Here is a 12,882-nt window from a genome sequence, read left to right as displayed (position 1 = left end):
GTATGCTCATAAAAAATGAACTGTGTGCACAAAAGTCTTGATTGACATTTTCTGGGAAAACATGTTTTTCTCTTCTGTCCTGCGTTTCCCCTCCCTAATTTCTTTGTCGATAGCATCAGTCTTTGAACGATACCAACAGTACTCTGGAAGGTGGTATTGTGACAAAAGAGATGCGATCATTTGGGTTTTGTACATTGCACCTCAACAGTGCAGTAAGGAATTGCATGTCTTGTCATCTTGAGGCTGAAGCAGCCATTTTGAGCACCTAAAACTTTGATCTCCCAAAACTTAACCTAGCCTTCCCTGAGACGTAGTTGAACTACAGCTCCCATCAGCCGCAGGCAGTCTAGCAAACAACATCTGGAGGACACCTTGGGAAAGGGCCTCTTCCTCCTTTTTGATCAGTCTCCACTTAATAAGAGGGAAAGATCAAGGCATATCAGTCAAAAGCTGGCTGTGTTCAAAAGTGCTCTCTTCAAGCAGAAGCTTCCATGCTTTCACTTAAAAGAATTGGGGTAAGGCCAACTTAAGATGTTTCCCTTAATTAAAAAGAGATCATCTGGGATCCTGAAAATAATTAGGTTGGAGATGAAGCTTTTAAAACATGGGTGAATTATTCCATTCATTCTTGGATGTGGTTCTGCAGAAGGATGCTCTCGGCCACAGAGAATTTGATTCCTGAGTACAGCAGATTTGCATGACAGTTTTCTCTTATCTTGGTGGTAGTGGCTTAAAGATGGATTCATGTGAACGCATCCCCCAGTGTGTGTTGGTGTTGGGGGCGTTGTGAATCTTTTCTGCCCCTTCCTCCCAGAGGGCTCCAAAAACCCCTGAACTCCATGGCCAACTATTGTTGAGCAATCTGGATTTTTTTGCAGCTTGTCAAGCAAGTCTGTGCTCTTGAAATCCATTGTAATTCAGACCCTTTCCCAGAAACTAATTCCATGCTTTTCAGCACAGGGGAACTGTCATTAAATCCATGCACCCTTATCAGCAAAGTTGCTTTTCTGGGTCCCTTTCACACTGAATGGGGAAGCAGGGGTGCACTTGTGTGAAAAGCCACCCCGGCTCCGAATTCCAGGCTGAAGGCTGTCATGAGACTAGCAAACCAGAATACTGCCATTTATTCTTTCACTTCAATGCTGGCCTATTTCTTCTTATTGCACCTCTGTGCAAAATTTGGCTGAGCCATTAGTTGAGAAGCGGACATTTTCCTGAAATGTCTTGGACTGTCAAAGAGCAATTACTATGGAACTGCCCTAAGGGGAAGCATTTCTGCCATGGAAATGGTCTCCCTTTGATTAGGCCTCCTGCATCCTTTTTTGCTAAGCACCTCCCTTTACTGCAGGGGTAGGGAACCCTCGACCTGAAGGGTGCAGAGTTGGCCTGCCAGGCCATGGTATTTTGGGGCAAGCCACGCCTATCCATCCTACACCTTGCCGTCATACTGGACGTCAGGTGTGGGGCAGGTAAGGGCAAAGCGTCAAAGATAAACTTGAGAGCTTAAAGTGAGTTTCTGATTGTTCCTTTGCTGGAGTAAGGCAGCAGCGTTCTCCCTCCTGGCACTGCTGCTTAACCATCTGAAAAGCAGAGTGCAGGGCTGTTTAAAAGCCCTCATGCAAACAACCCTGCCCCACTCTTGACCCTGCAGTTTTCTGTAATTTAAACAGCAGCATGGGGCTTCTTGCAAAAGGGTTTTCAGGCAGCTTTGAAGTCCTGACAATCGGCGCTTCAAAGCACAGCACTGCTGGATGTCTCTGTGACATCAGGTGATTGACAGATGGGGGCTCCACCCACCCATCAGATTTATCCCAGAAGGGGTGTGGAGCTGAGGATCTAGCCCACCTGCTGGAAAGGTTCCCCACCCCATGCTTATGCTGTGACAAGAATGTGCTGGATTGTAACATGTATAACAGGATCCAAACGTTCACTAGCTTTACAAATGGAGGAAAGGGAAATGGTAACACATGCCTGATCTTTCTTGGGACAGATATGAACCGGCACCACTATTCCCTCTACGTGCACAATTGTCGTCTCGGGTTCCTCTTTCGTCAAGATCCTTCGGAGGGGCAGAGTTACAAACCAGCAGAATTCCACTGGAAGCTGAACCAGGTGGGTCTATAAGAGGAGGCAAACCCTGGGTGTAATATTAGACGGATCAATAGCCAGTCTTTGTATGTCAATTTGCAGTAGGAAAAGGCCAGCCCTCTGTGAAGTGTTCGTTATGGAAGCGTAATGGTGTAGCGATACAGTAACACTCCTGCTTTCGGTATCTTTGACAAAATTTAGTTTTTATTATCAAGAACTGGATGTGAAAGGAAGTTATCCGGCGCAAAGTGGAGGTTCCCTCCCTCCCTCCCTCCCTCCATTTCAAAACTCTTGTACCTTTTACAGGTGTGTGACAAGGAATGGCATCACTATGTCCTCAATGTCGAATTTCCAGCAGTGACCCTGTACGTGGATGGAGTTTCGTTTGACCCTCTATCAGTGACGGAAGACTACCCGCTCCATCCCTCCAAAATAGAATCCCAGCTGGTGGTCGGAGCCTGCTGGCAAGGTAGCTTACCTTTTTTTAGCTACAGGCTTCTCAAAGATGGCAGAATAGTTGTAGGTCATTTGTCCAGAACTCTTGTTGTTCTAGTTTGTGGGCAAACTCCACTGAGTTTGCATCTCTGCAGTGAGACTGTGCAAGAGAACAGATGGAGATTGAAAATAGCAATGCATTTTCAACGGGGAATGCATAGGAGCTAATTGTGCAGCCTGTTCTCTCTCTTCCTAATTATATTGGGATGTCTGTGAAGCCCAGGTGATTGGCATGCTCGCAGTCTGTTGGCAGAGTTAAATAAAAGCAAAACATTTGCTGCAAATCTTGAGAACATCAGTGGAGAAAACCTCACCTTGGAATGAAGAAGTTGTGCTTTTGAACTTGGTTAGAATTTACATGAATGCTAAATTTATTGTGTTTTCCTCCCTCTGGGGCCACACGCTTGGTTTTGAGGATTTTGACGGAGTCATTTACCCTCTGTGTCTGTGTGTTGGAGGATTTTGCTGCTTATGTCTATAAAAAGAAACACAGCAGTAGCTGTAGGTTTTAACATGCAAAGCAGGTTTAAACGGCCGTTCCCTCGAGGATGCATATTGCTGAATCACAGCCTTCAAGGCCACTGACGCTCTCCCTCGTCAGCATCTTGAGAAAATGGATTCCGGGATTCATCCCAAGAGCAGAGGAAGGGATGTAGATCACCAAATGAAGGCACCTGCTGTATCTAGGCTAAAAGTGGGGCGGGGGGGGAGGAGTTAGCACCATAAATGGCATATTTATTCGTAGGATTAGTATCCAGCTAAGTCCTACTCAGAGTAGGACCCATTAAAATAAATAAATCTAAGTTAGTCATGGCCATTAGTTTCAGTGGATTTACTCTGAACAGGGTAAGCTTCAGAATACAATCCCTAACTATATTGTATCCTGCAAGACTATTTCCTGGCATATATTTAAAGCTTTTGAAATGTAATTTTAAATGTGAAAATTATATAAAGAACAGAGGAATCTTCCTGAATGCCTAGAAGCACTCTCGCTGCAATGTCGGCATGTGCTGATGGTTTTCAGTATGGTTTCTCTGTGCTTCCTGATTTGGAAGGTCAAAATGGCACTTGGGTGTCCCTAAGAGGCAATTATTTGTTCCCCTTGGGTGTGTTAAGCGATTGCACTTTCATCTTATGCAGTGAGGCTTAGCAGGCCTGGCGGGTCATGCCCCAGCCAGCTGTGGCTCAGGCTTACACCTGTAGTGGAATGAGGAAGGTAGTAAGATCAAATGCACCACCTTCTATTGCGTTATGGAGGAGAACAGAGATTTGTATGCTTCCCTGTGTGTAAACTTCTGTTCCGCGGGAAAGAGCCGTAGCTCAGTGGTGGAACTGCTTTTCATGCAGAAGCTCCCAGGTTCATCAGTCCTTGGCATCTCTATCAGAGGGCTGGGAATGTCCCCGTCTGAAATCCTGGAGAGCTGCAGCTGATCTGCATAGGCAATACAGCACTAGACTGTGTAAGACAGCTTGCTGTGTTCCTGTGTCTCAAGGGAAGGGTCCTAGTGCAGATGTAGAGCACCTGCCTTGCATGCAGAAGGTTCCAAAGTTCAACCCCCTGCAGCATCTCCTGGTAGGTCTGGGAGAGGTTTCCACCTGAAACCTGCAGTCGAATTTGTCCCTTTCCTTTATGTTCTTTCTGAGTTCCTTCACATCATCCCTGCTACACTCTGCCGCACATGAAGATCCATCTCCAAGTGTGCTCTCTGGAAAGTGTCCTTCTGCAGTGTTCTTGCGGTTCCCTGATACAAGGCTAAGGGTTTCCTTTGCGGGAGGACCAATATAGGAAGGGGAGAGAATTTAAGAAAATATATATATATAGTACTGAATGCAGAGAGGGAGATGGGCATCTGGTAAACAAAGCACGTCCTCCAAGGCATGTGCACTGCGTCAGAGAAACCTCCAGGTCCTAACCACCCGGTTCCTTTTTCTCTTCTCCTTGTTCCTATCCTTTCGTCTTGCTTTTTTGCAGAATATACAGGAAATGAGAATGACACAGAAAAAGCGACCGAGACCCCTGCAGGTTGCTGGTGTTCTTACTTATTCCCCCTGTTTCACTTCTAAGCTGAGATATCGCTTCATCTCACACATAGCATGACATGCCAGCATTGCATTATGGCCATCGAAGCTACATTATTATTGTGTTGCTGGGCTTGTTTTCTTCCATTGTGCTTTTTTTCATTTTTATTGCTTGGTTGTTTCTTGAATGTTCACTTTTCTTTTTATCTCCCATTGGTGATAATTGCAAGATTAAAAGCAGTTTAAAAGGCTGCTTTGAAATGAGACAGTTTGTCAATTGCTTTGATGGTTCAGCCCTTGCTGCATGCAAAGTGAGGGCAGGTTGTTGCGGTCACTTGGAGTGCTCATTGGGCAGCAAATTGCTCCCTTGAATCGAATGGTCAATCAGAAGAGCTGCCTCTTCTATAAATTTCCATGTCCCATAACAAGAGGATGGAGGAAGCGCTGGAATGACTTGCCAGCCGATATGTTTGGGGAGGGTCTATTACATACACTGCTGTAAAACTCTTGTGACTTGCAGCTGATATTTCCAGGTCTGTTGGAAACGGTTCGGTGGATTTAACATCTCTGCTTGAGACAATTAAACCAAGACTTTCGTTAATTTTAAATGGCACCTTTTATATGAAGTGCTGTACAGGGTAGAAGAATACCTTCTAATTATTCTCATCTTGAACGGTGAAGTTAAAAACTAGCTTTTGAGAACTGTTAAATAATAGAACTAATACTTAATTTTGAAGAAGGCTGTCATCCAATTAAAGAAATCTTAGATTAATTTATGTGGATCTTGATAGGTTAACTCTGTGTATGTGCATATGAAAGCAATAGTTCCAAAAGGTAAAATGCGTCCTATTTTTATTATTTTTTAGACTGTAGAAGTGTGTCATGGTTAACATCATATTAGAAGAGGTGTGTTGGAATAGCCCATGCAAAGATTGGTCTTCCTAACTTCATCTTCTCCCCATAGCTTCAGGAAAGGACAGTAGCTCAGTGGTAGAGTATTTACTTTGCATGGAGAAGGCCCCAGGTTCAATCTGTTGTATTGCCAAATGGAGTTGGAAAAGACCCCTGGAGAGTTGCTGCTAGTCAATGCAGAGCTGGAAGGTCCAGTTTTCCAAGTCAGTATGAGGCAGCTTCTCACGTTCAGTAGAAGGAAACTGCTTCCGAATGAGGTAGCTTCCTGCATCTGGTGTCTAATTGAGTGGCAATTGTTTCTTGGATGGACTGTTGTGTAAATATTTTATTTAAGTGCATTTTCCATACTGCAGCTACGAAGGTAGCCTTGGCCTTTTGAAGAGACTGCTTCTAAGGGAAAAAATCCTGTTTGTGATGACCAAAGGATTGTACCCCTTCAGCACTGAGTAGGGTCATTCCATCCTCGCCTCAAAAGCCATATTTATTGCATGAGTGGACGTCTTTCGTTCTTTTTGAGTTCTTTACCCCCTCCTTGTGCTTGAACATACCTGCAAGGTTAACACAAGAATGGGCACTAAACTAACCCGCATGCCAGTTTTAAGAACAAAAGCACAGTTGGCACTTTAAACAAACGCACGCACCCTCCCAGAGCAAACTTGTATGATGCTCAAGATGTCTTCCTTTGCTCCATAAAGGTGGAGAGCTCCGCATGGCCCAGTTCTTCCGAGGCAACTTGGCCGGCTTAATGATCCGCTCTGGTAAACTGGAGAACAAGAAGGTGATTGACTGCCTTTACACCTGCAAGGAAGGACTGGATTTACAGACCTCAGACGGCGTCGGCAAAGGCCTGAAGGTAAACTTGTGCAGCAGAGGGACCCTTGATCCATTGGCAGAACAGAGAACAATTAGGATGACATGTTATGTGTCTCTCTCTCACACACACATCCCCCTCTCCTTTCTCTAATGAGAGCAGGAATGATGTCTCTCCCGGCACCGCCTGGTGTCTCTAAAGCAGGGGTGCCTAAAAGGAGGAAATCAAGGCCAGGGAGCAGATAGCATGGGCTCCCAGCAAAGCTGATCTGCTAGGGCAACCACTCCTCCATCTTCCCTGGGGCTACTTAAAACTTGCATGCCCTGCAGGAAGCCAGGATCCAGAATGCTCAAGAGTGGCATTGGGAGGGTGTGGGTGGGCTTTTGCCACCAATCAGCCTGAAAGGACCCGATTGCTCTGTATTGTAAACCGTCTATTTATTTTAGCGTTTTAATTTTGGCCTTGGATGCCTTGGCAGAAAGGCAGTATACAGAAGCAATGACATAACCTATTGGCCCAGGGACTGCGTTCAAGCCTTGGGCATGGTTAGGAAGGATGTGTTCAGTGCATACATGGGTACACACTTGCCACTCACACACAGCACATGCACTGCACGCATTTGTTTTTAACTTGTATTGTGTATTACTGTAATGTTTGTTGCCGCTTCAGTTTTCTGTACACCACTTAGAGGCACTTCTTATATATTAAGCAGTGTAAAAATGTTCTAAATAAATATGGAAGATGCATTCGGATTATTTATGTTTTAATTGCCATAATATTGGGGAGCTGCTGCCAGTCAGTGTATACAGAGCTAGATGAAATGGCTCCCTACGTGCCTGGGATTAATAATCATCCCATAAATTTGCTTGGAATTCTCTTGTATTTGGAGAAGCAAATTGAGGGAGAAGAATTCTCCCCCGCCCCCATACACCTTTCTTCTCTTTACTTGCTGAGGCATGGAGAACTGCGACCTTGCAGTGATAAGGGGGTTGCGGCAGCATGGAAAATATGTATGCAGAAATAGATGGATTACTGGAGATTTAGGAACCTGCCCGGTCCTGAAGATGTTTTCTTGGATGGTGAAATACACCCACAGTTACTGTGTTGCTACCTTTTCAAGCTAATTGGGGGCAGGCAGGCAAATCCCAGTTAATAAATTACTCTTTAAGCAGTAACTGTTGAAGAAACATAGAGAGGAAGCTGCCTTATACAGAGTCTGACCATCAGTCCCATTTAGCTCAGTAATGTCCACACAGGTTGGCAGCAGCTCTCCAGGATTTCAGACAGGGACATTCCCAGTCCTACCTGGAGAATCAGGTTCTGTGATCCCTGACTTTTGGCCCTTCCCTAAAGACCTAGGGACACAGTCAGTGTGGACCATACTGAGCTAGATGGACCAGCTCTCCAGGATTTCAGGCAGGAGTCTCTCCCAGCCCTACCTGGAGATGTTTAGGATTGAAATGGGACTATCTGTATGCAAAGCAGATGCTCTACCACTGAGCCACTGTCCTTCCCCTTCCTGTCTCTGCATAGGGGAGTCTTGGGCACAGAACTGCATTATTTTAGCACTTCCTGGATCTGATCTCTTTCCTGCCCCTGCTGCCCCTTCTCACTTCTCTCTGCCTGATCTTCCAGATCCACATGAACCTGAGCCAGTCAGTGTTGAGCTTGGAAGGAGACGACATTGACCGGTTTGACAAGGCCATGCAGCACATCGCCTACCTAAACTCCCGCCAGTTCCCTACACCTGGGATCCGGAGGATCAAGATCACAAGCACCGTGAAGTGAGTTTCCCTTTGGGAGCAAGGCATATGAGACTCGGGGTCGTGGGTTTGAGCCCCACATTGGGCAAAAGATTCCTGCATTGAAGGGGGTTGTTGTTGTTGTTGTTATTTATTCAGCTTATACACTGCCCTATACCCGGAGGTCTCAGGGCATTTCACAACAGGACCACAACATCAAACCAAAAGCAGTAACCCAGTAACCTCCCCCCCCCCACCAGCCACATTCTAAAAGGGTGGTGGATGTCAATAAGATCAACCAAAGGCCTGGTTAAAAAGGAACGTTTTCGCCTGGCACTTAAAGGTGTAGAATGAAGGCGCCAGGCAAACTTCCCAGGGGAGAGCATTCCATAGACGGGGTTGGACTAGATTACCCTCGTGGTCCCAACTCTACTCGGTTGTCTTGAAGATGCCTCCACATCTCAGGGGTAAGATTATTATGGTTATCAAAAGAAACGCCATGTTGCATCTGCAGCAGCACAACCAGATGCTTTCATCTGCCCTAGCTGCAACAAAACATGTCCCTCCCGTATCGGTCTCTACAGCCACAGCAGGCACTGCAATCTTCCAACAGTTTGACTTCTCCCCCAAAGGAACACTCTTCCATTGTCTTCCAAGACAGACAGATGCCAACCAGTTTTTCAGAAAAGTGACTCGAGGCGTCTTGTGGAAGCAAATAAAAACAACCCAAATTACTCGCTAGCAGCATGCATAAAAGGCAGACCCAACTCTGCCTGCCCTATTGAAAAGATGAGGGGAAGAAGAGGGTCCCCCAAACATACGCCACCCTCCTAAACTGAGGTCCGGGGGGGGGGATAAAAATATATTTGCCAAGCAACTGAAAGCACATAAGGGATGGTACCAGGCGTGTCTTCCTGGGGTCAGCGTTCCACAGGTGAGGAGCCACCACTGAGCAGAGAATGAAGGAGTTCCATAATGGAGGATGCTGCACTCTTGTTCTTTGGGCCTGGCACACACACCCTGTCCTTAAGAGGAGAACCCTCTGAATGTGCCCACGTGTTTTATCTTTATTTAGAGCATTTGTGCCCCACTCTTTATCCAAACCGTGGCTTACCTACAATTAATTAAAACAAGATAGTCCTTGCCTGCAGGCTTCCAATCTGCAAAAGGGACAGGGAGGGAGGAGAGGAAAAAGCAAACTCAGGCACCAATTCTTAAATAGTAGTTATAACCGCCATCTGGCATAGAGACAGCTCAGGGGCAGAGGCAGAGCTGATGTGTGGCTTCTAAGATGATCACTGCCCACATTTCAGACAGGCCCTCTTTCTTACAGTTAGCCCTGTGCTGTGTGTCTTGTCCTCCTGGGATACCTACCTCTCTGGCATTGATGGCAACCAGCTCCTGTCACCTTTCCCCCTTTTTTTGGCAGGTGTTCCAACGACGAAGCCTGCATCGCCATCCCCTTTGTGGACGGCTACATCATGGTCCTGCAGCCTGAAGAGCCCAAGATCAGCCTGAGTGGCATCAACCACTTTGCCCGCTCGGCTTCGGAGTTCGAGAGCCCCGAAGGGGTCTCCCTCTTCCCTGAGCTTCGCATCATCAGCACCATCACGCGGGAGGTTGAGCCGGAGGGGGAGGGAGATGAGGACCCCACAGGTAAAGCCCACTCACCTAGCTTGTGCAACACATACATGGGCTAGTGGCCTGGGGGCAGGGTCTGATACAGCCCCTGTTTCGAGGGATTATCAGAAAAACTTGGATTTGGGGGAGAGGCTGGGATGGGGGTGGGCAGAGAGTAGTAGAGACAAGGTGGGGGAAACAGTCAATGTTGGGGGGAAGGGGCAATGGCTCCTCCAGGTAGGACTGGGAAAGATTCCTTGACTTTGAAACCCTGGGAAGCTGCTGCTGGTCAGTGCAGGCAGAAGTGAGATAGATGGACCAATGGTCTGATTAAGTGTAAGGCACCCCCTGTGTCTTAAAGGAAGGGCCGTGGCTCAGTGGTAGAGCATCTGCTTTGCATACGGAAGATCTTGTGTTCCTTTCCTAGCATCTCCAGGAAGGGCTAGTAGAGACTGAAGTCCTAGAGAGCCAGTGTCAGTCATACAGGCAGTACTAAGCTCAATGGGGCCAGTGGCTTGACTCAGTCTAAGGCAGATTCCTAATGTAGGAAATATTCAAGATTCTAGTCCCTTAGGCAAATGGGTGAGCCCTGTGTCTGGCAAAAGCTTGGAAGCAAAGAAGACTCTCTGTTTTCCTGCCTTCCTGATCTCCTCCTCCTCTTTCCTCTCCTTTGCAGTCCAAGAATCACTGGTGTCTGAGGAGATCATGCACAACTTGGATACCTGCGAGGTTACAGTGGTTGGTGATGAGCTCAGCCAGGAGCAAGAGAGCTTGGAGGTCGACATGGTCCGGCTGCAGCAGAAGGGGATGGAGATGAGCACTTCCAACCTGGGCATGATCATCACCGGTATTGCACTTTCTTCCTCTGTACCTGAATGTGCTTGAAATCTTAATTGCATTAATAAGGCAAAGACCCCAGAGATACCAAGAGAACGTCTTAAAGTCTTAAATATATTTCAGTTTAGAGTCACAGTGATAAACCATTTTCTGAGCTGGCTGGTATTTACAAAACTGAAAGCAAGCTTTTTAAAAATGTTATTTAAATTTCCCTGGAGGTCCCCTCAAAAATACATTATGAAAACCTGCATTCCTGTACATAAACGTTTAACAATATCCATCTGCAAAACACATTCTTAAGTGATCCACAAGTTTGCATAAACCTTTGGAGCTGGTCTTTGGTTTTCAGGAGAATTTGTAGGCAAAATTAAGCTCCTTCATTCTCTTACAAAGGTATCTTTGTGCTTTGTTCCTCTTGTGTGAAAGCAAGAATAAGGCATCCATGCTTCCTATTAAAGGTGGCTTGATCTCTCATCAGAGAAACAGTGGGCTGCATCCAGTGTCAGTGCTGCTTAGAGTGGACCCATTGAAATCAATGAACACAACTTACTTGGCTCCATTAATTTCAAGGAGTCTAGACTTAGTTGGAGATAATGCATAGTGTCTCACTTGTTCATCAGCCAAGACTGCTCTGCCTTAATGGCAGCATTCAAGTGCCACAAGAATCGCCACAGAATAAGCGCAGGGGGCATTTTTGTTAGGCCAGACATGGACTGTCTGTCCCCTCTTCCTCTCTACTTAGCTGGGATGTTTAAAGCATTGGTACTGGTTAGATAGGCATATGATTCTGATATGTCAAAGGGCAGTTCTGTTGACCCCTTTCGCACCAGGGATGGAGAAGCCTGTGAACCTCCAGATGTTGTTGGACTCCCAGCTCCCATCAGCCCCTGCCAGCATGGCCAGGAATCAGGGTCCAAGTCCAGTAACATCTAGAGAGCCACAGGTTCCCCAACCCTGCTGCAAACAAGCCAGGAAACATGCTATTCTCTGTAGTTCCCCTTTTCATTTGATCCGGAACACTGTGGTTCAACAGCTTTGGAACATGCAACGTCAAACCACAGCTTACTGTCTTGGCTTGTTTTCAACCTATTAACCATAATTTGCTATACTTTCCCAGTTCGGGTTAAACAGGAAACTATGCTTAATGGAATACTTCCTCGTTTATTCCATTAATTTATTAAAAATATTTCTTAAACCATAATTTATTAAAGACAATGATGTAAATCCTTCATCTCAATTAACATGCAATATGGAATGTTTAAGGCACCTTATGTAGCTGAAGGTTTTATATTGGCATTTTTACCTCCCCAGAATTTTGATATTTTTCATATTCTTGACAGATTTCTGCTGTAACCGGTATCGGCGGCTACATTTCAGGTGGGGTGGGGGTACTTAGGTAGCAGTTTGGATGTTTTGTATAAAAATGCAACTTTCATATATATGAGAGACAGCTCTCCCCCCCCCCCAAGTTCCCTCACCAGCATTTTGTGTTACCTCCAGGGGTTGATACTATGGCCAGCTATGAGGAGGTTTTGCACTTGATTCGCTACCGCAATTGGCACGCAGTGTCTCTGTTTGACCGCAAGTTCAAGCTGGTATGTTCGGAGCTGAATGGGCGCTACGTCAGCAATGAATTTAAAGTGGAGGTATGTCAGCAAATGTTGGCTTCAGGAGGTCTACAGGGACTCCTAGGGGTGTTTTGAGGAACTGGGCCCATTAGCTGAAACACCAGCTAATGCCACACAGAGAGCTAATGCGCACCGCGAGTTGAAATATAAAGCTGCCTCACGCAGAGTCCAACTGCTAGTCCATCTGCAAGGAGAGGGTGTCCCTTAACATGGCATTTTGTCAGTCATGGTTTTTATCCTTTTTTAAAAAAAGAAGCTGCTAACTGATTCAGAAACACCTTTTTTAGTCAATTGAAACAGCAGTTGTCACAGTCCTGGTGATGCTCATTTTATGAAGAATCTAGCTGCCGTACAGAAAATTATAGTGGATCCTCTCTGTAGGATTACAGCAGAACATGAAAAGAGCCTTGCTGATGGGTCTGGCCAAAGGCCCACTCGCTCTACGATCCTGGTCCCACGGTAGCCTACCACAGGCCTATAATGGCAGTGCTCTCCCCACTTGCGATTTCCAAAAGCTGGCCTTAAGGGGCATCCTCCTTCCAATAATGGGTCATGGTCATTGTGGCTCATAGCCATTGAAATCCTTCCTTGTGAGTTGGTCAGATCCACAAAGCCCTTCCTTTGGTCCTGAATTTTCCACCATTCTTCTTCATTGGGTGACCCTACTGGGTCCTACTATTATGAGTCGTGTGTATGTAGAAAATTGGATGCGGAAATGAGGGGGCTAGTT

The 12,882-nt window shown here is 46.1% G+C and overlaps 1 protein-coding gene across 3 annotated transcripts in view; it reads left to right on the top strand.

Moving 5' to 3' along the window:
• CLSTN1 (calsyntenin 1) overlaps nucleotides 1-12,882 on the top strand; it is a 62,607-nt gene that overhangs the window by 42,583 nt on the left and 7,142 nt on the right. For 2 of the 3 annotated variants that reach the window (XM_082229934.1, XM_082229935.1), the window contains 8 exons: nucleotides 1,991-2,112; nucleotides 2,395-2,557; nucleotides 4,556-4,606; nucleotides 6,210-6,367; nucleotides 7,961-8,109; nucleotides 9,497-9,723; nucleotides 10,364-10,534; nucleotides 12,025-12,170. In XM_082229934.1, coding sequence (XP_082086060.1) covers nucleotides 1,991-2,112; nucleotides 2,395-2,557; nucleotides 4,556-4,606; nucleotides 6,210-6,367; nucleotides 7,961-8,109; nucleotides 9,497-9,723; nucleotides 10,364-10,534; nucleotides 12,025-12,170 — 1,187 coding nt within the window. The remainder of the gene's footprint in view (nucleotides 1-1,990; nucleotides 2,113-2,394; nucleotides 2,558-4,555; nucleotides 4,607-6,209; nucleotides 6,368-7,960; nucleotides 8,110-9,496; nucleotides 9,724-10,363; nucleotides 10,535-12,024; nucleotides 12,171-12,882) is intronic. The other variant, XM_082229936.1, reaches the window with a different exon arrangement.

This window comes from Podarcis vaucheri (assembly GCF_965113315.1).
Source record: "Podarcis vaucheri genome assembly, chromosome: 7".
Classification (NCBI taxonomy): domain Eukaryota; kingdom Metazoa; phylum Chordata; class Lepidosauria; order Squamata; family Lacertidae; genus Podarcis; species Podarcis vaucheri.
The sequence above is the reverse complement of the archived record's forward strand: the minus strand, read 5'-3'. Positions and strand labels throughout refer to the sequence as shown.